This window comes from Macaca nemestrina, chromosome 8 (genome assembly GCF_043159975.1).
Source record: "Macaca nemestrina isolate mMacNem1 chromosome 8, mMacNem.hap1, whole genome shotgun sequence".
Classification (NCBI taxonomy): Eukaryota; Metazoa; Chordata; class Mammalia; order Primates; family Cercopithecidae; genus Macaca; species Macaca nemestrina.
In genome coordinates, this window is record NC_092132.1 from 135,213,196 (window position 1) to 135,240,220 (window position 27,025).

Here is a 27,025-nt window from a genome sequence, read left to right on the forward strand (position 1 = left end):
TCCTGGAAAGCATGTATTTGCAAACAAAAGAAATCAAATGCAGTAAGACAGATTTCTTTCCTCATGTTTGCATTATTTGATTCACTCTTGTTTCTCTTTCCACTAACCTCCCTGACTTGCTTTCTCCTTTTCCACCCTTTGATGACATTTAGTTCTGCTAAAAAAATAAAGAAAGAAAGAAATATAAAGTAAAAGGAAGAAGAGTATTTGAAGTTTGGTAAGACAAAGATACAGGCAGCAGAATCATTCTGAAATAGATTCAGTAGCAGAACTTAATTTCTAGGATGTAAGTCAATTTCTACTACAAAGAGTAGCCTTACAATGTAATAAACAGACTTCCAAGTCCTACTCAACAACCTACTAATTTTGAGCATAATTCAATTTAAACACAACACAACCACCATTGCAGTCAGTGAACTATCCTGTCTGGAGAGGCACCTGCTGGGAGACAAGCGTCTATTTGAGCCAATGAGATGGGCTCTCCAGCCACCCTCCATAAACAGATACTGAGGGGGTCCAGTATCAGCTCCATCCCCTGACACTGAAGTCAAGGAACTACCCATTCCCTGCTGGGATCCACTAGGAGACTAGGAGACACACTTGTCTGCGTCATTAAATCAGTCTTCTGTACTGGAGTCCCTGACCAGCTTCCCCACACAGCCCCTGTACCCTCCTTGAGTTCTTCCTCAGGTCCATCAAGGAAGGAGAGCTGTGTAAATCATAGAGCCCTTGGGAGACTGGCAGCAAGCCTGGGCTTGGAGCGCCCTCTAGCGCTAAGATGGCTGCATTGGTCACAGGCTCAGGAAACATCAGTCGGCTTAGAATTTCTGGAAGGGCCTCTGTAAGACAGGCACAAATAAAGCCAGGCTGTGGAGAGTGGAATAAAAGCCTAATCCTTAAATGTGCAGATATTGTCACACATACACAAGCATCAAGAAGATTCAAGAAAATATGACCTCACCAAATGTACAAAATAAGATACCAGAGGTTGAGCCTAAAGTCATAAAGATGTGTGACCTCTGAAACAATTCAAAATAGCTGTTTTAAGGAAGCTTAACAAACTTCAAGAAAGAACAGAGAGTCAATTCAAAAATATATCAGGGAAATTTAGCAGAAAGACTGAAGTAATTTTAAAAAATCAAATCCTGGAGCTGAAAAAGGCAATGAATAAAATGAAAAATGCAATAGAGGGTTTCAATAGCACACCTGATCAAATGGAACAAATAATGAGCCAGAAGACAGGCTATTTGAAAATACACAGATCATAAAAAAGAAAAGAATGACATGAAGAAAGCTTCTGGGGTCTGTGGGGCAACATCAAAAGAGCAAATATTGGAGTTATTAGAGTTAAAGAGGGAATTCAGGAAGACAAAGGGGTTAAAAGCTTATGCAAAGAAATAACAGAAAACTTTCCAAACCTGGAAAAAAATTAATAGCCAAGCATAGGAAGGTCAAAGGTCACCAATCAGATTCAACCTACACAGGAATACCCTAAGACATACTATAATGAAACCCTCAGAGTGCAAAGACAAATACAGGATCCTAAAAGCAGCTAAAGAAACAAATAACATTTAAGACAGATCCAATATACTCGATAGCAGACTTCTCAGAAGAAACCTTACAGGCCAGAAAGAAGTAAGATGATACATGCTGAGCACTGAAGGAAAAAAAAAAATGCAACCAAGAATACTGCACACAGCAAAGTATTCCTTCAGAAAAGGAGAGATAAAGATAGTTCCAGACAAACAGAAGCTGAGGGAATTTACCACTACCAGACATGTCCTATAAGAAATGCTAAAAAATAGTTCTTCAAACATAAACAGGATGCTACCATGATTTTTGTTCTAATACTATCATCATGATGTGTAAACCACTTATATCTTCAATATGAAGACTAAAAAGTGAACTACCAAAAATAACTTCAATAATTTCAGATACGTAATATAAAAATGTAAATCATCACATCAAAAATACAAAATGCTAGGAGAGAATGGAGGTAAAGTATACAGTGTTTTTGTTTCTTTCCTTCACAAAGTTAAGTTTGTAAGTCTCTAAATTAACTTGTTATAACTATAGGATGTTTTCTGTAAGTCTTATAGTAACCACAAAGCAAAAACCTATAACAAATACACCAGAAATAAAAAGCAAGGAACCAAAACGTACTACTAAAGAAAAGTGCCTAACCACAAAGACCATAAGAGAAGAAAGGATCTACAGAATAACTAGAAAATAAGAAAGAAAATAGCAATAGTAAACCCTTACGCATCAATAATTACCTTGAATATCAATGGATAAATTCTCCAATTAAAAAGCATAGAGCAGCTAGATAAAAATAAAACAGGACCAAATTATATGTTGCCTACAAGGGGTTAACTTCACCTGTAAGGACATGCATAGTCTGAAAGGGAAAGAATGGGGGGAAAAAGGTTGTATGCAAATGGAAACCAAAAGACAACAGGAGTAGCTACATATATATCATATAAAATAGACCTGAAGCTGAAAACTGTAAGAAGAGACAAAGAAGGCCAGTATACAATGATAAAGAGTTCAATACAGCAAGAACAGTTATAAATATATATGTACTCAATTAACATAGAAGCACTTAAATTTAGAAAGTAGATATTAATAGACCTAAATTGGGAGAAAGACTGCAATACAACAATAGTAGAGGACTTCAATACCCCACTTTCAACAATGAACAGATCATACCAACAGAAAATCAATAATTATACCACACTCTAAAAGGTGCCTAACAGACATTTACAGACTATTCTGTCAACCAGCTGCAGAATACACAGTATCTCAACAGCAAATAGAATACTCGCCAGGAATATATTAGGCCATAAAACAATTCTTAAATTGTTTTAAGTTAAAATTTATCAAAAAATCAGTAATAGGAGGAAAACTAGAAATAAATATGTGGAAATTAAACATGGTCCTGAACAACCAATGGGTCAATAAATAAATTTCAGAAACCAAAACTTTTCTTGAGACGAATGAAAATGGAAACAACATACCAAATCCTATGGGATACAGCAAAAGCAGTTCTACGAGTGATGTTTATTCCAGTAACCACACATATCAAAAAAGTAGAAAGATCTCAAATAAGTATTTATTGTCGAACCACAAGAACTAGAAAAACAAGAACAAACTTGACACAACATTGGTTGAAGGAAATATAATAAAGGTCAGAGCAAAAATAGATAAAATAGAGACTAAAGAACCATACAAAATACGAATGAAATGAAGAGTTGGTTTTAATAAAATCGACAAACATTTAGCTACACAAAGAAAAAGAGATGACTCAAAATCAGAGATGAAAAAGGACACATCACAACTGATACCACAGAAATAAAAAGATCACTAGAGACTATTATAAACAACTATATGTCAACAAAACGGAAAACTTGGAAGTAAATAAATTCCTGGACACATACAACCTAGCAAAATTCAATCATGAAGAAAAAGACAACTTAACAGACCAATGATGACTAATGAGATTGAATCATTAATAAAGTATCCTATCAAAAAAACCCCAGGACCTGATAGATTTCACTATCAGTGTTTTTGTTTCTTTCCTTCACAAAGTTAAGTTTGTAAGTCTCTACCAAATCCTATCAATCATTTAAGGAAATACTAATACCAATTCTTCTCAAACTATTCCAAAAAACTGAAGTTGGAGGAATTCTTCCAAACTCATTCTATGAAGTTAGCATTACCTTGATAGCGAAACCAGACAAAGAGACAACAAAAAAGAAATCTAGAGGCCAATATTCCTGATGGTGATGAACACAAATACAAAAATCCACAACAAAATACCAGCAAACCAAATCCAACAGCACATCAAAAACATCATTCACCATGATCAAGGGAAATTCATCTCAGGGATGCAAGGATGGTTCAACATAAACAAATCAATGAACATGACACATCACATTAACAGAATAAAAGACAAAGACCACAAGATCATCTCAATAGACACAGGTAAAGCATTTACTAAAATTCAATATCCCTTCATGATAAAAACCTTTAAACACATTAGGTATAGAAGGAATGTACCTCAACCCAATACAGGTCATATATGACAAAATCACAGTTTACATGCTGAAAGAGGAAAAATGGAAAGTTTTTCCTTTAAAACCTGGAACAAAACAAGAATGTCCACTTTCATCACTTTTGTTCAACATAGTACTGAAAGTCCTAGTCACAGGAATGAGTCAAGAGAAAGCACTGAACACATCCAAATTGGAAAAGAGGAACTCAAATTGTCTGTTTGCAGATGACCTGATCTTACATACACAAAACCCGAAAGCCTCCACCAAAAAACTCTTAGTCCTGATAAAATTCAGTGAAATTGTAGTATATAAAATAAACTTACAAAAATCAGTAGCATCTCTACACATCAACAATGGACTAGCAAAAAAAAAAAAAAAAGCAATTTTATAATAAAATAAAATAACTAGGAATAAATTTAACCAAGGAGGTGAAATGTCTTTATAAGAAAAACTATAAAACAGTAATGAAAGGAAACAAAAAAATAGACATCCCATGTTCATGGATAAGAAAAATTAATATTATCAAAATGGATGTACTACCCAAGAAGATCTGATTCAATGTGATTCCTATCAAAATACCAATGATATTTTTCACAGAAATAGAAAAAAACTTTAAAAATTTGTATGCAACCAGAAAAGACTACTACAAATTGCTAGAGCAATTTGTAGCATAAGGAACAAAGCTGGGAGGCATCATAGTAAATGACTTTAAAATATACTACAAATCTATAGTAATCAAAACAGCATGGTACTGGCATAAAAACACACACATAAACAATGAAACAGAACAGAGAACCCAGAAATAAATCCACACATTTACAGTCAACTGATTTTCAACAAAAGCACCAAGAACACATACTGGAGGAAGGACAGTCTCTCCAATAAATGGTGCTGAGAAAACTAGATAGTGACGTGTATAAGCATGAAACTACCTACTCTCGCTAGGTAAAAATCAGCTCAAAATGGATTAAAAACTTGAATGGATGAGACCATGAAGCTACCAGAAGAAAATATTGGGGAAACACTTCAGGACATCAATCTGAGCAAGGATTTTTATTTTTTATTTGTTCATAGAGATGAGTGTCTCCCTATGTTGCTCAGGCTTATCTCAAACTCCTGGCCTCAAGCAATCCTCCCACCCCGGCCTCCCAAAGTACTGGGATTATAGGTGTGAGCCACCATGCCTAGCCCCAGATTTTTTAAAAAATAACACCTTAAAAGCACAGGCAACCAAAGAAAAACAAACAAATGGGATTATATCAAGCTAAAAAAGATTTTCCTGCAGCAAAGGAAACAATCAACAGAGTAAAGAGACAAGTTACAGAAAGGGAGAAAATATTCATAAACTGTATCTGACAAAGCATCAATATAGGAACTCAAACTCAATAGCAAAAAAAGAAATAATCCAAATAAGAAAAAACCTCAAGAGGCATGCCTCAAAAGAAGACATACGAATGACCAACAAGTATATGAAAAAATTGTTCAATACCACTAATCAGGGAAATGCACATCAAAACCACAATATCACCTTGCCCAGTTTTGTATTTTTGGTTATCAAAAAGACAAACAAAAAACAAATGCTGGCGAGAATCCAGAGAAAGGAGAATTCTCATAGCCTGTTGGTAGAAATATAAAATAGTATACTATTATAGACAACGGGATGAAGTTTCTCAAAAAAATTCCAAGTAGAACAAAAGCTCCAACAATCCCACTACTGGGTATATGTCAAACGGAAATGAAATCAGTATGTCAAAGAGACATTTGCACTCCCATGTTTATTGCAGCACTATTCACAATAGCCAAGATATGGAATCAACCTAAGTGTCCAATAATGAATGAATCAAGAAAATGTGGTGTATATACACAATGGAATATTATTCAGACAGAAAAAGTATAATATCCTGTCATTTGCAATAAAAAAATGCTGGCGAGAATCTGGAGAAAGGAGAACTCTCATTGCCTGATGGTAGGAATATAAATTAGCATACCATTATAAACAGTATGAAGTTTCTCAAAAAATTAAAGGGAACAAAAGATCCATAAAAAGAATAATACCCTGTCATTTGCAACAAAATGGATGAACCTAGAGGACATTATGTTAAGTGAAATAAGCCAAACACAGAAGGACAAACACTGCATGACCTCACTCATATGTGGAATCAAAAAGGTTGATCTTTTTTGTTGTTGTTGAGACAGAGTCTCGCTCTGTCATCCAGGCAGCCTTCGCCTCCTGGGTTCAAGTGATTCTCCTGCCTCAGCCTCCAGTGTAGCTAGGATTACAGGTGCGTGCCACACCAGGCTAATTTTTGTATTTTTAGTAAATACGGAGTTTCACCGTGTTGGTCAGGCTGGTCTCGAACTCCTGACCTCATGATCCACCCACCTCGGCCTCCCTAAGTGCTGGGATTACAGGCTTAAGCCACCACACCCGGCCAGGTTGATCTTATAGAAGAATAGAACAGTGGTTAGCAGAGGCTGGGGAGAGTAGGGGGGATGGTAAATGAGGAGAGGTTGGTCAACTGGCGCAAAGTTACACTGATACAGCAGAAATAAGTTCTGCTGCTCTACTGCACAGCAGGGTGAACACAGCCAACAGTAATGTACTACATACTTCAAAACAGCCCAAAGATAGGATTTTGAATGTTCTCACCACAAAGAAATGACAAGTGTTTGAGATGATGGCTATGGAAGTTATCCTGATTTGATCATTACACAATATATATATGTATCGAAACATCACACTGTATCCCATAAATATGTACAATTATTGTGTGTCAATTAAAAACAAAATACAATTTGTGAAACACAACCACCACAATCAAGTTTGGATGAACTACTAGAATTTCTTGTAATTAACTTAACGGTTCTTTATGCTTTTTCTAACACGTGCTTCTGAGTTATGTGTGACATACTGTCAGATATACATATATAGATGTACATATGCATGTATGTGCATATATTATCCCTAATGATTTTCAGAGCCTTTTGGAGAAAATATCCTATAATATTTGACTTCCCTGGGAGGCAGACACTGCACACATACGAAGTTATATTATACATTATCTTACTAGCTGCCAAATTAGGCTCTTTTTTGGGAAGTCCTTGGAGATGGAGCAAAACTCCACAGACACTGGAGGGGCTGGTCTCTTGTCTTTTCCTGGGGTGGCTCCGAGGTGACCTCTGCCATCCCTGTGTCAAGTTCCAGCTCTAAAACCACCCAGTCTGACTCACAAAAAGCACTTCATGCATTGTCTTAAGTTGCAAAAAATGAGGAATTGCCTTTTTTTTTTTTTTTTTTTTTTTTGAGATAGAGTCTCCCCCTGTCGCCCAGGCTGGAGTGCAGTGGTGCGATCTCGGCTCATTACAAGCTCCGCCTCCCGGGTTCACGCCATTCTCCTGCCTCAGCCTCCGGAGTAGCTGGGACTACAAGCGCCCGCCACCGCGCCCGGCTAACTTTTTGTATTTTTTAGTAGAGACAGGGTTCACCGTGTTAGCCAGGATGGTCTCCACCTCCTGACCTCGTGATCCCCTGCCTCGGCCTCCCAAAGTGCTGGGATTACAGGCGTGAGCCCCCGCGCCCGGCCAGGAATTCCTCTTTTTTAAAGACCACCTTCATTGCTGTCAATCAAATATACTACGCTTCAGAATGCTGTGGGCAAGGGACATCTATCTACAAGTCGTTTCCATGCTACCCTTGGAAGAGATGGAGAACAGGAGTTAGCTGCGAAAACATCCCTGCCGAGGCTCTGTCACCAGCGCGCACACAGACAAGCGCCAGCGCTTAGAGGGCCGTGTGCACCTTTGTCGCCTGTTCACACAATTAAGGAGACTCCTATTTCCTGACTACATTTCTTGCTTTGTTGTCGATAAGAAAAGAATCATTACCCAAACCATCACTTTGGAGATCACGGTCTTTACTGTAATTATTTCCACTTACCCCACTGAGTTCCATGTTGGTTCCCATTTCCCAAAATGGGACTTTCCAGTAGGGTAAGTAGAAATAATTATAGTAAAGAAAAAGGTCTGCCTTTGTGTTTCTCCTGAGGTCATCATTCCTGTTTAAAGAGAACCTTGAAGATAACTATGACTGCAAGCAGGGGAAGAGTCTCGTTTTTGATTTCTCCATAATCTTAAACCGAGAAGTATTTCCAGTTTTTTTTTTTTTTTAGTTTTTATTTCAGAAGGCAAAGCTTTAGACAATTCTGTTTCTTTCAATCAAAATTTGATTTTAATACTTCTTTCTAAATACTAGGATGTTAAAAATAAGATCAATACCAGAAAAAAAATTATAATCAGCAAACATCAGGGATGGGGATTTCTGTCATAGCATCATTGCACTTTTCTGCAGAGTTTTTCCAGAACAAATGGTTCTTCCTAATTCTTCCATAGCCTAGGAGACAATGGGATCACCACCACCCAATAGACAATTCACTAAAAACAGGAGCCTTTCCAAATTCTCAAAAGATGAACTGGGCTATGTATCCCAGAATGAGAATTACCATCAAACCTTCAATCCTTGGCAGTGAAAATGTCCTGTGAAAGTCAGCAAGCCTTTGGGTTCCTACTTTGATCATCTTTGACTAAGGGGTGATCTTGGGCATTAGTGAAACCCCACTTGTTTCCTGTTGTCCCCTCACTGGCTCACCAGCCGCCTTTGGGGGGTGAAAGGGAAGAGGTGCTTAGGGGCATGGGAAATTCTCTTACTCCATGCACAGCTTTACTATTTCACTGGGTATACTAAGTATAGCAGCTACGGATATTTGACAGCTAAGAAGGGGAGGAATGCCCGACCAGATAACCCAGGAAGAAGGCTTAGACAGGAGCCCGAGCTGCTTACACAGGCTGCCAGTTGGCCCTCCACACCCCATGGCAGCTCATACAATTTGCCTTTAATTTCAACGCTTATTCAAAGCCCATTGCAATACTGATGCCTAAACCCATCTGTGTGGCTTCTTACCTAAGAGGTTTTTGAGGATACGCCGCCGGGTTTAGGAACTGAGGCTTGGGTGGAAGGGGAGGTCTTTTGGGTTTCTGTGGAACACGCAGAGGGCTTTGCAGCCTCTCACCGCCTCGTCCTTTCTGGGCCCCGAGGGATAACCTCTTGTAGTCTTCTCGTGCTTGTTTAGCCAAGGAGCGTCTCTTCTCATCAGCTGCTTTGGATTTTCGCACTAGAAAAGCAACGGGGTTGGACAAAACCCTCATCAGCCCACAGAGCAGGTGAGAAGGCTCAGCATTGCACAAAGGGCAGCAGCGCAGGTTCCCAGCAGTTTGTTATCTGCTTGTAATAAGGAACAATCATTATCAACACCTAGGATCCAGGTCATTAGGGCTTGCCCAGCGTTCGCTGCAGGATTCCTCTGTTCATACAGGAGTGGGGATTTTCTGAGGGAGAGAAAAGGAAGAGGAGGAAGAAGGGATGAGAGAGAAGTAGAGAAAGTGTGCAAGAATTTCCCGCAGTTGGCAAGACCAAGTGAGGCGTCCCCGCCTGGGCATGGGTTCAAGCTGGCAGGGGTGCTGAGTAATAAGAGACAATTGTCACATCCTGCGTAGACTCATGTTCAGATGCAGTGTGCGTGGCTCACTAGCAAAGGTCAGGACTACTCAGTGGCACGGGCCTGTGCACAGGGTTAAGGAGCAGGGAGCAGGACGAAATGAGAATCAGCCCGACAGGCAAAAGATTAAAGGGATGCTTAACCACAGGTAATTATAGAACACATTAGTACACGAAAAAGTACCCCAAGCCTGCCTTTAAATATTACAGTCACATAATGAGAGGAATATGTTCTGAGAAATGCATCATGAGGCAACCATAACACAATAGTATTTGTGTATCTAAATACCCCCAACATAAGGCCGGGCACAGTGGCTCATACCTGTAATCCCAGCACTTTGGGAGGCCAAGGTACATGGGTCACCTGAGGTCAGGAGCTTGAGACTAGCCTGGCCAACATGGCAAAACCCCAACTCTACTAAAAATACCAAAAAATTAGCTGGGTGTGGTGGTGGGCGCCTGTAATCCTAGCTACTAGGGAGGCTGAGGAGGGAGAATCTCTTGAAACTAGGAGGCGGAGGTTGCAGTGAGCCAAGATCATGGCATTGCACTCCAGCCTGGGTGACAAGAGGGAAACTCCATCTCAAGAAAAATAATAATACCCCCAACATAGCAAAGGTGTGGTTAAAAATATGGTATAGAGGACCAAAAAAACGGTGCCTCTACATAGGGCACTTACCGTGAATGGAGCTTGCAAGACTGGAAGTTGCTCTGGGATGAGTCAGTGAATGAGTGCTCAATGAATGTTAAGGCCTCGGACGTTACTACACACTAACGTTAACTTTATAACACTTTACACTTAGGCTACACTATATTTTTAAAATGTATGCGACCCATTATTTTGGGGTTTTTATGATTTTTTTTTTTTTGGTTTTGTGTGTGTGTGTGTGTGTGTGTGTGTGTGTGTGTGTGTGTTTTGAGACTGAGTCTTGCTATGTTGCCCAGTCTGGCGTGCAGTGGTATGATCTTGGCTCACTGCAACCTCCGCCTTCCTGGTTCAAGCAATTCTCCTGCCTCAGTCTCCTGAGTAGCTGGGACTACAAGTGTACACCACCACAACCAGCTAATTTTTGTATTTTTAGTAGAGATGGAGTTTCACCATGTTGGCCAGGCTGGTCTCGAACTCATGACCTGAAGTGATCCACCCACCTTGGCCTCCCAAAAGGCTACGATTACAGGAGTGAGCCACAGTGCCTGGCCTAAGAAATATATGCGACCCATCATTGACCAAAACATCATTATACAGTGCATAACTACTTTGTAAAAGAGAATTTTTCATTGTAGCAATGAGACTCTAATGCAGAATGTAAAAATGATTTTTATTGAGGATATTTACACTTCAGGCATTATTGGTCAAATCCTGTTATACTTGACTTCAAAGAGATACCCAAAATATTCCCTTATACCAGGATTTCACTGCATAGTACAAAGAGGCCACTGGATCTTGCAAATATTTTCATTTCACAGTAGTTGCCATTTAAATAGCATTGGTTATAATGTAACTGCAGATCAGTGTGGGATCTCAACATCCTGCAAATATAGCCATACCTGCTGTCTTCCTCAAGCTACCTCAGGATGATCTAGCAGTTCAGACTTTTCTGAGTCAGATGGAAACACTAATTCTTTCTCAAACCTAATCCTTCTAGCACTCTGGAGCACCCTCTCCTCTGCCTTCAGTTGTATGGACTTATTCTTCCCCTATGAGCTTTCTCTCCAGCTCTGCTAACTCAAATAGGAGTCAGGGCTGGGTCACAGGCATAAGCTGGATGCTAACACATCTGGCCTGGTAATCCTGTGTGCTTCTGATTACAAAGTTAAAATGTATTCACTATCAAAAACTTAGGGGAAAAAATCCAAAACACAGTATTAAATTATCAGAAAAGCATTCAAATAACTAATCTTGAATCTCACCTCTCCAAGAAAACTAATGTTTACATGTTATTATAACCTTCCAGTTCTTTTCCTTCAGATATTTAGACATTTCTAAATAGCGAAGCTTTTCATTCTATTTCATGGTGTTTTTTCTTCCCCAAGCTAATGACATGTAAACATAGTCTAAGATCATTAAACACTCTTCCAAAACCTATTTTCCATAGCTATATATCACGCTATTTGATAAATTACATCATAATTTTGGTGATACAGAAATGGAGAACCAGTCCACTGTTCAAAAGTAACTTGTAAGCATTTGAGTAATAAGTTAGTAATAACATTTGAGTGGTCACTTACTGTGAAGATCTCTCTCAACAACCCACATTAAGTGCTTTCTAGATTGATCACATTATTAAGTGAGAGAATCAGCTGAGAGCCTGGAAGGTGCTACGGAGACCTCTGGGTACTCACGAGATGCCTGCCATTCCGAGTCTTCTTTCCAGTTCTTACAAATCTGCTTCGTTCTCTCTTCGTCTATTTGATTTATTTCTTCTTCTTGTTTTTTCTTCATGGATTCTTTCTTCTGTTTAAAAACAAAAACAAAAACCAAACCAACGAAAACGAACCTTGGTGAGCAAATCCAGCAGTTTCCTGAAGGACGGGGGTACCCGGCACAGCTGATTTCTAACTAACTCTCTGGCCCACTAAGGAGGATCAAGTGTGGACTTTGGAGTCAGTAAGACCTGAAGCTGGATTGACCATTGCTAGCTAGTGTGTAACTCCAGGAGCAACAGCTGAACCTCTCTTGGGCTGTTTCCCCATAAGAAAGATGAGAAGAAAATATTTCTCAGGGTTATACTGAGGATTAGATAACTTAAGAAGTCCCTGGCACAGAGTATAACATATAATAAGAAAAAATATTCCTTTTCCTCACAGTACTTAGCTGTTTCAAATGGACTCCCTGAAGAAGCATGTAAACACACTATTACATAGAGCCAGCGTCAACCTACTTTATAGTAGCTGACAGGCCCCATGGAAGAAATGCACATTTCCAGAGCAATCTCAGCTCAGCTGAATCTCTCCCCTCGAATCATGTGTCCCAGAATGTGGTACTTACCACATGATTTTACGTGGTTTAAAAGAAATATATATTATTATTTTTTAAAGACGGAGTCTCACTCCATCGCCCAGTATAGTGGTACAATCTCGGCTCACTGTAACCTCCCCCTCCCAGGTTCAAGTGATTCTCCTGCCTCAGCCTCCCGAGTAGCTGGGATTACAGGCACGTGCCACCACACTTGGGTAATTTTTGTATTTTTTGAAGAGGTGGAGTTTCACCACGTTGGCCAGGCTGGTCGCAAACTTCTCACCTCAAGTGATTCACCACTTCAGCCTCCCAAAGTGCTGGGATTACAGGCATGAGCCACCACACCCTGCCAGAACATGTATTTTTTTTGTTTCAAAAAAAAAAACAACCAGAAAAATATTTTTCAAAAGCATCTTTTGAGAAAGGGAAAAATATTTTTAAAATGTGAATATTCCTTTAAAAGGCGAATTAGGTTTTTAAAAAAATTGCAGTAAAATTCCATATAACAAAAGTATACCACCTTAACCATTTTTAAGTGTACTGTTTTCCGGCATTAAGAGCATTCAAGGAAAATCATTTTAAACGAAAGAGAAATGAACAAACCAAATCACTTAGACCTGAAAAGTACTCTGTTTATTTGGACACAAGCTTCTGAGTGCTCACAAGAAGACTGAATTTACAACTTGGAGAACTAATAAAAGCCTTGGTTAGCTAAGTAATAAAACAAACTGAAACAGCCAGGAACGGCTGCCTGTGCCCACCTCTCTTATCACGAGTGACAGGTTTTTTTCTTTTGTGCTTTCCCATAGAAATATAAAGACTTCCTTGCTCTAATGTCACCACAACGTAAAATATAAACGTTAATGTTGTGAAACTTGTTTCTGATCGCTGTGGGCAGTCATAAATCGCAGTTTAAGTAATCATCATTCATAAATTGTGCTTCACTGCAGATGGAACTAAACCTCTGTGCATTTACTGTTTTTATTTTTTTCCTTACGTTGTTTTCCTGCCTAGAGCTAGCTCCTTTCGTTTGCCAGCATTTTAAAATCCAAAGGACAGCTTTGATGTTTGAAAGGACTGTTAAGATTTGCCATCCTTTGATTGAAGCTGTCTGCAAGCCCAAGATACATAAATGTGCTGCTAGCAATTTCTAAGCTTAAACAGAAGAAGCTTAAAAGTGGAGCTTTGTTCATCCTTCCACATGCGTACGTGTTTATTTTTAAATGATTAGGAAACATATAGTGAAAACATCAAGCTATGATCATCACAGATATTGTTGCTGAGGATCAGCAAGAAGTTTGGAACATGATTCCACTAAGAAAAAATATTAGTAACAGATGTAGTACTTGGTTGATGTTACTCAAATGTCTAACAGTGCTGTATTTAATAAATCTACTCCTTTAATCTGCATGTAATTATGTACAGGCACAGTGGAAAAGAAGAAAAATTCATGAGTTTCACAGAGTAATAGCAGATGACATCTGCTGTTACTCATCTATATACGGCCCTGACCACCGTATTTATTCAAGAAAGCCAGAAAACGTAAGGAACTTGTCCTGAGTCCCTCAAACAATTTGACTTTTAGCAAAATCTGTAATGCTTTACTTTCTCTATTCAGAAGACCATCATTTCCTTTTCAGCAGTGTTTTGCTGGAAGCATGCTGGTCCAGGACTCAGGACTCTGAGCCAGGCATGGGGAAATCCAGGTGATGGCTTGAAGTGGAGGGGTAGAGGGGCCAAGGCTGGATGCTAATCCAGATACCCAGGGTGGAGGGTGTGGAGACCCAGATGTGTGGTGTGAGCTATGAAAATGTGCTCAGCTAACAGGACCAGAAAATGAGGCCACGCCGGGCCCATACAGAAAGCCACGGGGCCCATACAGAAAGCCTCTTATCCAGCCTGTTGATGGAAGCACTTAGAGTGACTCGCTACCAATTCCTTCATCAGAGCCTCACAACGCCTCCAAAGCAGGATGGCTCTGTTTTATCACCGTTGTTCTACAGAGAAGCAAGGTGGCTCATTCATTCTCTCAAATGATCAGCCCTTTCCTGACCATGCCAAGTGAGTTCCTGCCTCTGTGTCTTCGACTTGCTGTTCCCTCTGCCTGGAAGAGACGTCCACATGGCTTAGACATCCACATTGCTCCTTCCCTCTTTCCTTCAGGTCTCTGCTCCAATACTGCCTTCCCAGAGTGGCCTTCTCTGACTACCTGTCCCATCCCAATTCCACCCTCCCAGGATTCCTCAGTTCCCTGGTACTGCTTTATTTTCCTCTGCAGCGCTTATGATCACCTGACCTCACAGATATGTTTATCATCTCTCTCTCCCATGAAGAATATAAGCTCCCTGAGGGCAGGAATTTTATCTAATTTTTTCATAAAATGTGTCTCCAACTCCCATAATAGTGCTTAGTGTATAGTAGATACTCCATAAATGTTGCTTGGATCAATATACGATCCTTTGTCTTCCTCAGCTGTCCCCATTTAAAACGACATAGTGAGATCTAAGCAGAATTAATGAAAATGTCCTTTAGATCGCCTATTGCTGCTATTTTAGAAAGAAGTACATATTATATCAGCAGTATGCATACAAGGACTACAGTTCCACAACTTCGTCCTGATTTCTTAAAGTCTCAAAAAAGCAAGTTCATGCATGTCCCTGCAGAGGAATCATGGAATTCATGACATGGTCCACAGGAAAACAGGTCCCTGGGCTGACCTCCGCTGTAGCCCGATCTCAGGAACCTTCTCTTCACAGGCTCACATCTTACAATGCTGTTTCAGACTCTCTGTAGGTCAAATCCTACTACAGCTTCCAAGTACCAGTCTATGCCTCATTTATTTTGAGCAATTTATGACATGATAGCAAGCTCACACGATGGAGGAAGCAGGGGTTGGCCTGGAGGAACAATGTCATATCTGGATGGATGTGAGAGAGGGCTGAGTGCCAGAAGGGGTTCCAGGAGTGGTGGATGTGGAGGACACAGCAGCTGCTCACCCTCAAGGGACAGGTTCAGAAACAATGAGCACAGAAGTGACTCGATCTGAATTCACTCTTTCTGCCAAGTTTAATGCTCCATTTATCACTGTCTGAATCAGTCTTCCCTCCACGTCTGCAGCAGCCTGGGATGCTGCCTCTATGTTAGATCTTCTGGGAGGAGTTTAGCTGATACATCTTGGCATCTCTGTTCTTTCCATGACATTCAACACTTCCCGAACTCCAGATAAATGGGTAAAGATGAAGAACTGTGTTTGCATCTTTTAGGACAGATTTCCCATTCTGCTGCTTAATTTCATTTCTGCATGAGATTAATTAACTAATCTGTGAAACGTTAATGGAAATGCCTAGGTATGCAGCCCCCGGAGGACAGAAGGGAAGTCTTTTACCTGGTGAAATCCATGCGCCTTCATACGATTGATTGAATCTGCCAACATTTGTTGAATATTTCTTGAAGAACTGGAGGGTGACTAAAAATTAAACACGAAACACATTTATGGCATTTGGACCTACAGTGCAGTTTCATAAGATAATCTGTCAACGTTTCCCTGGTTTCAACATTCCCTAATGCTGCCCCCACCCCCACAGCTGGATCCACCCCCAGACTCCCACTGGCACCTGAGTTCCTGGGCTGATCCTGACTACAGCAACGGGCATGTGAATCCTCAGTATTCCCACTCAATAGGGTTTAAAAAGGAATTGTTGCCCAAGAGCCAGGAGCTGGTGGTTTGGTGTATTTTGCTCCCATCTGGTTGGCCCTGGAGAGCCCTGGGATCACTTCTAGACATCAACATTACCCCCTATTTAAATTCTCTTCTTGCTTAATCTCTGCATACCCTGTTTTAGTGCAGGCCAAAGAAATGCCTTAGTCTCCAGATTTAACTAAATGATGTCTTGCAGACACACCTGGAGCACCAGTTTGGTGCCTGGGACCCCACCCAGTTTCCCTGCCTGGGCTACACTTCTCCTCTCTTCCCACCCTTGTCACCCGGTATCTATGTTTCTGCTGCTCTAGATGGATTTCCCACGAGGCAACTTCCCCAGTGGGGCTCCCAGATGTGTTGCCTAGATTCCCTGGTGTCATTCCTGCCTGCCACCGGCCAACCCTCTGGCACTGCAAGTACGCCAGCAAATCACAATGGGTGCTTCTTAAGACACAGGCCCCCATCAGTCCCTGGCTGGAGTGCAGAGCCTAAGCTAAGTCCCAACATGGGTAGTCACATGCCCTGAGTAGCAGGATATACCTACCCACAACCCATATTACCACCAAGTGTATGCCTTGTGTCTGAGTTCTTAATTTTGGCATAGATTGGAAATTGTCAGCAAAATTTCAACAAAAGGTTGGTGCCACCATTCAGAAGGAGCACAAGGGATCATGACTACGCCATGCAATAAACCAGTGGCTTTCTTGGTCTTCCCCTTTTCTCACAGCAGGTGGCATGTGGCCACTCCGCTGTACTGCATTTCCCAAATGCCCTAGCATTTGTCTCAACGTAAAGCGGGTGACAGCAGGCATTGGCCATTTCTCCCCAGGCCCACTCAAAACCTCCTTCACACACCCCTCCAGGCCACTTCCACCTTCCTTTGGCTGGAACGGTGACAGCAGCAGTGCTACTACTAAAGATAGCAGACACTTAGACTACAAAAGCCTGAATCCCTGACTGACTATGTGCAGCAGAGCCCTCCTGAACTAGAACACCTATTCTGGACGGTCGGAACACAAATACATTAACTTCCGTTGTAGTTTTGGCCATGGCGTTTGGGGTCTATTTGTTTCAAAAGTTTAGCCTATCAGCTGATCAAACTGGTCACAACAGTTGCTGGTGGCATGTTTCAAGCTCTCTGCTGAGGGTTTATAATTAATCACAGGTGGTGAGATTAATGCTAATTCCACTGATGAGCACTCCTGAATACCGAAGACATATTATGACCCGGCACTATGTTAGTGTCTTAAGTGTTATTTTCACTCCACACAACACCTGTGATGGACGGGAAACATACTGGGCAATTTTCAGATGAAGAAACCAAGTCTCAGACGAGTTGTGGAGCTTGCTCAGGACCAGACAGCTGGTTTGTGCCAGAGTTTATGCTTTCTCCACTATGTCGACATTGTAGTGATAAGAAAATGAGATGCGAGTCAACAGATATCTAATACTTATTACTTGGCAAACTAATGAATAATGTAGGTTTCACAATTGCTACTGACCATATTCTCATTTTAATATTATAAAAGTATGCTTTGCTGCTCTGCATCTAAACTTAGAACAGGAAACAGTTCCTCTGTTTGGGAACAGGGTGAACCGTTCCTACAGGTTTCATGTAAGCATCTCTGCTCAAAAGTCCAAGATGACTTTGAAAGTCTCTGAGTGCATTTCCACCACCAGGAATGAGAGCTTTAAAAACAGGCCCACTGTCCCTTTCTTTGATGATATAAGATCTTTGGGGCATCGTTTTGCAAAAAGGATCAGTTTCTTATATTTGAAAATTAGGAGGCAGGTAGCCCTTCTTTCTTAATACTTCCTCAAGTATTGCGGAGAATGTTTCAAATATGCTGTGTTTATTACTTGGCAAACTAATGAATCCTGTAGGTTTCACAACTGCTACTTATCATACTTTCATTGTTTTCTCATTTGAATATTATAAAAGGACACTTTGCTGCTCTGCATCTAAAACAGAACAGATGCAGAGCAGCTGTTCCAGAATCAGACAGATCTGGACCTGTCAGACAGATCTGAAACTGGAGTTCTGGACCGAGGTTTTGTCAGCAGCACATTTGCTGTTCTTAGACTTTGAGCTTTTAAACACACTCTTACTTGTGTCCTGAATTAGCATTAGGCGAATAGGCATCTGATGGTTATCTTCTAATCCACATATTCAAAAGTGTTGTCTATTTTGTCAGTTTCCCCTTAATCTCCCCCCCCGTTACTATCATCTGCATGGGTACAGTGCTTTGAACATAATGTATGAGTTACCCTCCATCCCTCAGTTATTCCTTCAACCGAACAGTTCATCTCATGTACACATGAACAATGTTTTTTTACTACTTGCTTTCTTTAAACTATCTTATACTTTTTCCTATCATCATTGTATGCCTTTTCTTACTAGTACTTTCATCATGCTCACTGCTTTTGCATTTGTCACATCTGATGCGGTTATGAATTATGTTAAAACAATAAGACGCACAGACACGTGCTTCAGACAGTGTGCATGGAAGCGATGCCACTGGGCACTAAAGTGACTGTGGTGTCCGCCAACACCATCCACTCATGGTAGTTGGAGTTGATGATCTTTCTTTTCTTTGAAATTTTAGGTTTTGTCTTTAGTCTACCAAAACTCACAAGCTTGTTCTGGAGTAAAAGAATTTTAGCATAAAAACTCATTAGGCCCACACATGATGGCTCATGCCTGTAATCCCAGCACTTTGAGAGGCCAAGTCAGGCGGATCACCTGAGATCAGGAGTTCGAGACCAGCCTGGCCAACGTGGTGAAACCCCGTCTCTACTAAAACTACAAAAATTAGCTGGCATGGTGGTGCGTGGTGGCACATGCCTGTAATCCCATTTACTCGGGAGGCTGAGACAGGAGAATTGCTTGGACCTGGGAGGCAGAGGGTATAGTGAGCCGAGACTGTGCCACTGCACTCCAGCCTGGGTGACTGTGAAACTCCATGTCAAAAAAAAAAAAAAAAATTTAGCTGAACAACCACTCCAGAGATGAATCCTTCTATTTAAACATTTCTAGTCAATGTGTCTAAAACATACTGTAAACTCTAAAGCTATTCACACATACTAAGAACCACATTTATAAAAATTCTACTTTTCATGGTGAACCAAGATTTTGCCATTATTCTAACATGTTAAAATAACATGAAAAGCTTAAAACTTGCAGAAAGCAGGCTCATTTAGATACATTTACACGTTCTACAAACCCATGAAATGCACAAGTAGAAAGCAATAGACTGAAAACAGTGGGATCCAAAAGGTATTTTCCTTATGTTAAAAAAAAAAAAAAAAAAAAAAAAAAAAAACAGCTAGAGGCCAGGCGTGGTGGCTCATACCTGTAATCCCAGCACTCTGGGACGCTGAGGCAGGCAGATCACAAGGTCACGAGATCCAGACTATCCTGGCCAACATGGTGAAACCCCATCTCTACTAAAAATACAAAAATTGGCCGGGCGTGCTGACATGCACCTGTAGTCCCAGCCACTTGGGGGGCTGAGGCAAGAAAACTGCTTGAACCCAGGAGGCAGAAGTTGTAGTGAGCCAAGATCACACCACTGTACTCCAGCCTAGGTGACAGAGCGAGACTCTGTCTCAAAAAAAAACAAGAAAAAAAAAAAAAGAAAAGCTAGATGATTAATGGCCTCAAAAGTGATGATTTATGATGGCGATATCAGAGGGGAATACCTCAGCGACACCACTGCCTCTTTCAAGCGCTCCTAGAGGCAGGATGAAGAGGCTTTTCAAAGAGGGTACCACGCCCTCTCTGAAGCTTCCATATGCTGCCATGACCCAGGAAATACACTCTTTAGTTATCTCTATACCAAAGAAGGGAAGAAAATGACCCTCCTACCTGTATAATTTTTGCTTATAAAGCACTTTGAAGTCTAATACATCATTTGACCTTCATATCAGGTGTCAAAATAGGTCTTATCCCTTTACCAAAGAGGTAACGTGACCTGTTTTATTGGTCGTTGTGTTTTTGTTCTTGAGACAGAGTCTCGCTCTGTTGCCCAGACTGGAGTGTGGTGGCATGAACAGGGCTCACTGCAGCCTCGACTTCCTGGACTCAAGCGATCCTCCCGCCTCAGTCCCCCCAAAGTAGCTGGGACTACAAGCGTGCACTACCACACCTGGCTAAATTTTTTTTTAATTTTAGTAGAGATGAGGTCTCACTATGTTGCCCAGGCTCATTTCAAACTCCTGAGTTCAAGCGATGCCCCCCCCTCAGCCTCCCAAAGTGCTGAGATTATAGGTGTGAGCCGCCACAACTGGCCTAAGTCGACCTGTTAATAGGTAGGAGGACAGGGATTCAAACGCATGTCATTTGCATGTCTGAAGCTTGCTCCTTCCTCAGGGTCTCCCAGAGAGAACATATGTATGCTCTCACGTGTAACAGCCACTGCGGTCATCATCCATCTGCCACATTACAGAAATTCTTGCAGCTGCTAGAGCTCTATGAGCAGAGTTAAAGCAATCTTATCTGCCTCATATCTGCTCTATTTAAACATAAAAACTGCCATGAATATTTATGCAAAAGTTTCCAAAAAAGAAAAACTGAATGCTAATAACATCAGAAGCTAGTGGACTTCCTACAGACATCGAGTCAGAATAACCCTCTCTAATCAGTGAAGATCCCAAATACATCTGGGGGTGTAGCGTATCTGATTGGCCAAAGGACAGTATGAAAAATAATAGCTACAGTTAAACTTAGAAGTATGGCAGTTCAAATCTACATAAGCAACTGGGTTACGACAAGATGCTGCTGACAACATCAGTATTAATTACATGGTTGCAAAATACGCTTCCTCCAAAGTCTATCTGTCGTACGAGAAAAATTATTCTAATTATGTTCACTTTTTAAACTGGTTTGAGAAACAGTTGATTCTAGCTTCTAACTTAATATTCCCTTTGTTTATAAGTAGGGTTATAGGCCAAACGCGGTGGCTCAGGCCTGTAATCCCAGCACTTTGGAAAGCTGAGGTGGGCAAATCACCTGAGGTCAGGAGTTCAAGACCAGCCTGGCAAACATGGTGAAACCCCACTTTACAAAAATACAAAAATTAGCCAGGCATGATGGTGGGTGCCTGTAATCCCAGCTACACAGGAGGCTGAGGCAGACGAATCGCTCGAACCCGGGAGGCAGAGGTTGCAGTGAGCCAAGATCTCGCCACTGTACTCCAGCCTGGGTGACAGAGCAAGACTCCATCTCAAAATAATAATAATATTGATAATAATAATAATAATAAAAGTAGGTTTGTACAATCAAATAAATGCCAAGTGTCTTTCATTCCCAATAAACCAGAAAGCTCCAACAAACAGAACATTGTCAGGACTCAATTTTTACGGTAAAGATGAAAATGAGGAATTAACAGCATAAAATCAAGAGTTGTTTTTTTTGTTTGTTTGTTTTTGTTTTTGTTTCTTTTACAGAGCTTGCTCTGTCACCCAGGCTGGAGTGCAGTGGCACGATATGAGCTCAGTGCAAGCTCCACCTCCCGGGTTCACGCTATTCTCCTGCCTCAGCCTCCTGAGTAGCCGGGACTACAGGCGCCTGGCTAATTTTTTTTGTAATTTTAGTAGAGACAGGATTTCACCGTGTTAGCCAGGATGGTCCCTATCTCCTGATCCTGTGATCCGCCCGCCTCGGCCTCCCAAAGTGCTGGGATTATAGACGTCAGCCACCATGCCCAGCCAAGAGTTTATTTTTTAAAAGAAACTACTAAGTATTGACTCATCCTGTTCTCTTATACCTCTTAAACCATGGTATTCCTGAATAGAATGACAGAATAATAACCTCGATGAGGGCAAAGACCATGCCAGCAAATTCACCACCATCTGCAGCAAACAAAACAGTGACTGGCACTTAGTAGGCTTCCTAAATATTTGTTTTTGTTTTTCAGACAGAGTCTCGCTCTGCCGCCCAGGCTGGAGTGCAGTGGCGTGATCTCTGCTCACTGTAATCTCTGCCTCCCGGGTTCAAACGATTTCTCCTGCCTCAGTCTCCCCAGTAGCTGGGATTATAGGCGCCTGTCACCACACCCAGCTAATTTTTGTATTTTGGGTAGACATGGTATTTCACCATGTTGGCAAGGCTGGTTTCAAACTCCTGGCCTCAAGTGAGCCACCCACCTTGGCCTCCCAGAGTGCTAGGATTACAGGTATGAGCCACTGCACCCAGCCAGTAGGCTTCATACTTATTTGGTGAATGAATGAACACACAACAAATTCATGAAATACATTCTAAATCATTAAAAGATACTCAATCTAGTTTCACTTTTTTTTTTTTTTTTTTTTTTTTGAGACAGAATCTTGCTATGTCACCCAGGCTGGAGTGCACTGGCGCTATCTTGGCTCACTGCAAGCTCTCCCTCCTGGGTTCATGCCCTTTTCCTGCCTCAGCCTCCTGAGTAGCTGGGACTACAGGTACCCGCCACCTCACCTGGCTAATTTTTTGTATTTTTAGTAGAGATGGGGTTTCACTGTGTCAGCCAGGACGGTCACGATCTCCTGACCTTGTGATCCGCCCGCCTCGGCCTCCCAAAGTGCTGGGATTACAGGCGTGAACCACAGCGCCTGGCCGAGATCTAGTTTCACTATTAATCAAGAGAGACTGAATTCAAATACTCTGAGAATCAATGGTCTATAACTCATCCATTTTGCCAACCAGGTCATTGAAATAATCAGACCAACCTCTTTTCAGCCATTTTAAACAAAAAGGCAATTTCCCAATGATGACTATAATATTAAGTTTCCGAGCATACAGGGATTTAGCTTTTTGCTTCAAAAATAACGGGAGAGGCAAAATAATGGAACTCTGCTTCAATAAAGTTAAAAAGCATAATAATAGAGAGAGGAGAGATTTTCCTAAGGCCAAGGAGACTAACAAGATAAAAAGCGGGACAATAAATTTTATTGCTAAAAATATGGTACAAACTCCATGTAGAGTGATTTTACTGACACATGAATGAGGACAATGGAGACCCGAGCAAATCTTTTCCTTATTTTCTAATATTGTTCCAAGCAAAATCCATGCAGAGACTACTGAATGCCCCGACTTGAAAGTACAGCAGACTCTAACATGATGTGAGATTTTATGGCACATCTTTCACTAAACATTGTCAGCTGCTGCAGTGGCTCAGACCTGTAATCCCAGCACTTGGGGAGGCCAAGTCAGGAAGATCGTTTGCACCCAGGAGTTTGAGACCAGCCTGGGCAACACGGTGAAACCCTGTCTTTACAGAAAATACAAAAGTTACCTGGGTGTGGTGGTGTGTGCCTGCAGTTCCAGCTACTCAGGAGGCTGAGGTGGGAGAATCACCCGAGCCTGGGGAGGTCAGGATTGCAGTGAGCCACGATCTCGCCACTGCATTCCAGCCTGGGAGACAGAGTAAGACTCTGTCTCAAAACCAAAATGAAACAATAAAGAACAACAACAACTAAAAACATTGTCTTTGGTGTCCAAGTTTATTTTGAGCATGTTAGAGCACAGAACGTCAGTCATATTAGATGAACAACATGCTCACTCCTATTGCACCATCCCCTAAAACACCATTAAGCAACGCACAAACAACAGAACTGGGCAGTAACATCTTTGGAAAATGCAGTGATGCAGAGCTGGTGTAAGTTGCTAGGGCAAAGCGTTCACAGGTGAGAGAGTTTCAAAGGCCACTCTTACATTCTCACCCAAGGAGATGACTGAAACAGGATCCATGAAGAAGTAAAAGACAAGCAAGAGAAATAAAGGAATTGTGAAATATAAAGTGTAAACATAAAATAATAAAGGATTGTTTAGAAAATATTCAAAGAGTCTTAAAAACATGATTTAAAAAATGATTGATACAGGAAGTCCTGATGAAATGGAACATAGAACTACAAATAATAATAGAAAAATAATAGACGGGGGCAGTGTCTCACGCCTGTAATCCCAACACTTTGGGAGGCCAAGGTGGGCAGATCACTTGAGGTCATGAGTTCGAGACGAGCCTGGCCAACATGGTGAAGCCCCGTCTCTACTAAAAATACAAAAGTTAGCCGGGCGTGGCGATAGGCACCTGTAATGCCAACTACTCAGGAGTCTGAGGCAGGAGAATCACTTGAATGTTGGAGGTAGAGAGTGAGACTCTGTCTCAAGAAATAATAATAACAATAATAGAAAACGATATTCATATCATACATCCTTTACAAAACACTTTTATGTGTATTATTTCATTTGATTCTCACATTAACCCAATGACATGTAGCTACTTTAACGTCTCTTTTATAGATTGGGAAACTTAGCCTCAGAGAGATTGAACGACTGACCTTGAAGTGGTCAACACGTCTCCCGACTCAGGATTCTAGCATACTACTTTTAATGAGTTCAATAAGTGAATCAATGCAAATATCTCCTGCAATGAAGTTATACACTATGAAGTTGGTAACAAAATTAAGTTGAGTAAACACTTATGACTAGAAATCTGTTTTTCTCTTTTCTAATTTATATTAAGCTTTTCATTTTAGAAATTTTGATTATTTGTTTGCTTTTAAGAAGCACAACAGCTTAAGTGAATTTTAAGGTGCTAGTATTTCGTGATTCTATCTTATATAAGATTTTATTCTACAAATTACCTACCATGAAATTCTATTACAGTTATGCAGAAACTACTTGGGGAATTGTGTAGCCCTCTGATTAGGGCTCCACTCTTGAATTAATAAGATATGCACAATTAATTCATTATCTGTTTTTACCTGGCATGTAAAATGCTTTATCTCTCATAAAAATTACATTGAAATGCTTCCTTCATGTGTACTAGAATGGAATATACGTCAAGGCAAATGACTCCTAGCTTGGAATAGGATTATTCCTCTTTCGTCTCTATATCCAATTTAAGCCTCAAAATTCTAGCTTGTGTTTCGGAAGCACATGTTCTCTACTTACCATGGTGGTCCTTGATCTAAGGTGTGAACCCCCTTGCCTCCCAGAGACTGGTGACATGGCTGTCTGCAGCCAGGAATCAGGCAATGCCACGCTGGTTCCACTAACCCCAGGCATGAGGTATCTACTCTGGGGTGGGGTGCACACTTCGCGACCCAGCCTACTCACCAAGCTCAGTACTCACCTCCGCTTAAATCACATGAAAGCGTTATGCTGCTAATACTGCTTTTCCCCCTTAACCTGAGGCACAAGTGACAGAAAACCCAGAACTTTTGTTGCTATGCAATAGCACTTTGAGATGAATGAGAATCCCAGAAATAATTCAGCATATTCTTTTCTATTCTTTTGAAGACTTGTTCGGATCTCAGTAACTCTCTTCCGAATCTCTCCTTTATCAAGGCAAACCACTGAAGCCCAGTTTTAGAGAACTGATCATTTCAGAGTGGACAGCACTCTTAATTTTAGTTTGAAAGAAAGGTATAGAAGAAGGAAAATCTAAGTGGAAGCTTCATATTATATCTTAAAATCATTTTACAGGTAGCTACTTAACTGTTCTCTACTCATGGAAACATAACACTATGAGTTACAATAACACTTAAAAATAGAAGTGAACTGTAATCTCAGCACTTTGGGAGGCAGGGGCAAGAGGATCACTTGAGGCCAGAAGTTCAAGACCAGCCTGGGCAACATGGTGAGACCACTGTCTCTACAACGAATAAAAAATTAGCTGGGCTTGGGAGCATGCATCTGTAGTCCCAGCTTCTTGGGAGGCTGAGGCAGGAGGATCACCTGAGCCCAGGAGTTTGAGGCTGTAGTGAGTCATTATTGCACCACTGTACTCGAGCCTGGGTGACACAGCAAGATCCTGTTTCTAAAAAAACACACACACAAACAACTAAAAACCACCATAGTTTTAGTGTCAAGTTTACAACTAAAATGGACGTTTTAGTGGCATGGTTTTGTGATCATTAGTTGTTATAGAAAAATGACAGACTTAAAAACAGGTATCAGAGCCTTGGGGCAGTGTGGAAAGCATGCATATGTGTGTTGTGTGCGCATGTATGCATGCAATGTGTGGCATGTGTGTGCCTGTGTGGTGGAGGTGGAGAGGTAAGAGGCCTCATTTGTAACTCCACCTGGTTAAAGAATATATCACAAGGAAGACTTTTGCTCAAGGCTCTTTAATCTGCCAGCTACAAGGTCTTCTTCTTTTGTGTGTGTAATGCTTTGAATCCCAGATGTTTGGTTGTAATTTTTTTTAGCTCCTGTTTTGCACTGTGGCCCACTCTGAAGGCCATTTCTGTAAAAATAATGAAGAATTCTCTGGAGATAAAATCTAAAAGTGAGCAGATATAGTTTCATTCAAGGTCCTCTTCAGGGGCAAGGACAGTTGGTACTGATTAATGAGTTCCAAGCCTAAAAATTACATACAAGCGGAGAAACACAGAGGAGCTTATCTTTGAGTTGGCAGAATCTGCCATTCTCCCAACCAGGCGCGGAATGACTCTGACTGGGGGCGGGGGACATCACTGCATTTAGATGGCTGTCCACACAGAGGGTCCCCTAAGGGTCTCTTCAGCTGCAGGGGACTCGCAGTTCATACCCAAACTCCCCTAGGTAGGGTGAGTCTGTTCACACAGCACGCCACTGTCTTTTTCTCTGAGTCCCATTAACTCCCCATGACATTCATCGTTAACTGGGAATGGCATCTGCTCTGAACCTGCATGTCTCAAAACGTGGCAGAAGGACAGAGAAACCCAGCTATTCCCCAGCACCTCCAGTTCAGTGTAGGCACCCAGTAACCCTGCGTGTTCGCTGTGATCCATGG

The 27,025-nt window shown here is 41.1% G+C and overlaps 1 protein-coding gene across 1 annotated transcript in view; it reads right to left on the bottom strand.

Annotated features, from left to right (window-relative positions):
• LOC105482128 (SH2 domain containing 4A) overlaps window positions 1-27,025 on the bottom strand; it is an 82,972-nt gene that overhangs the window by 23,356 nt on the left and 32,591 nt on the right. The window contains exons 5-7 of the mRNA XM_011742083.3: window positions 15,951-16,031; window positions 11,950-12,061; window positions 9,013-9,223 (exon numbers count right to left, since the gene is read on the bottom strand). Coding sequence (XP_011740385.1) covers window positions 9,013-9,223; window positions 11,950-12,061; window positions 15,951-16,031 — 404 coding nt within the window. The remainder of the gene's footprint in view (window positions 1-9,012; window positions 9,224-11,949; window positions 12,062-15,950; window positions 16,032-27,025) is intronic.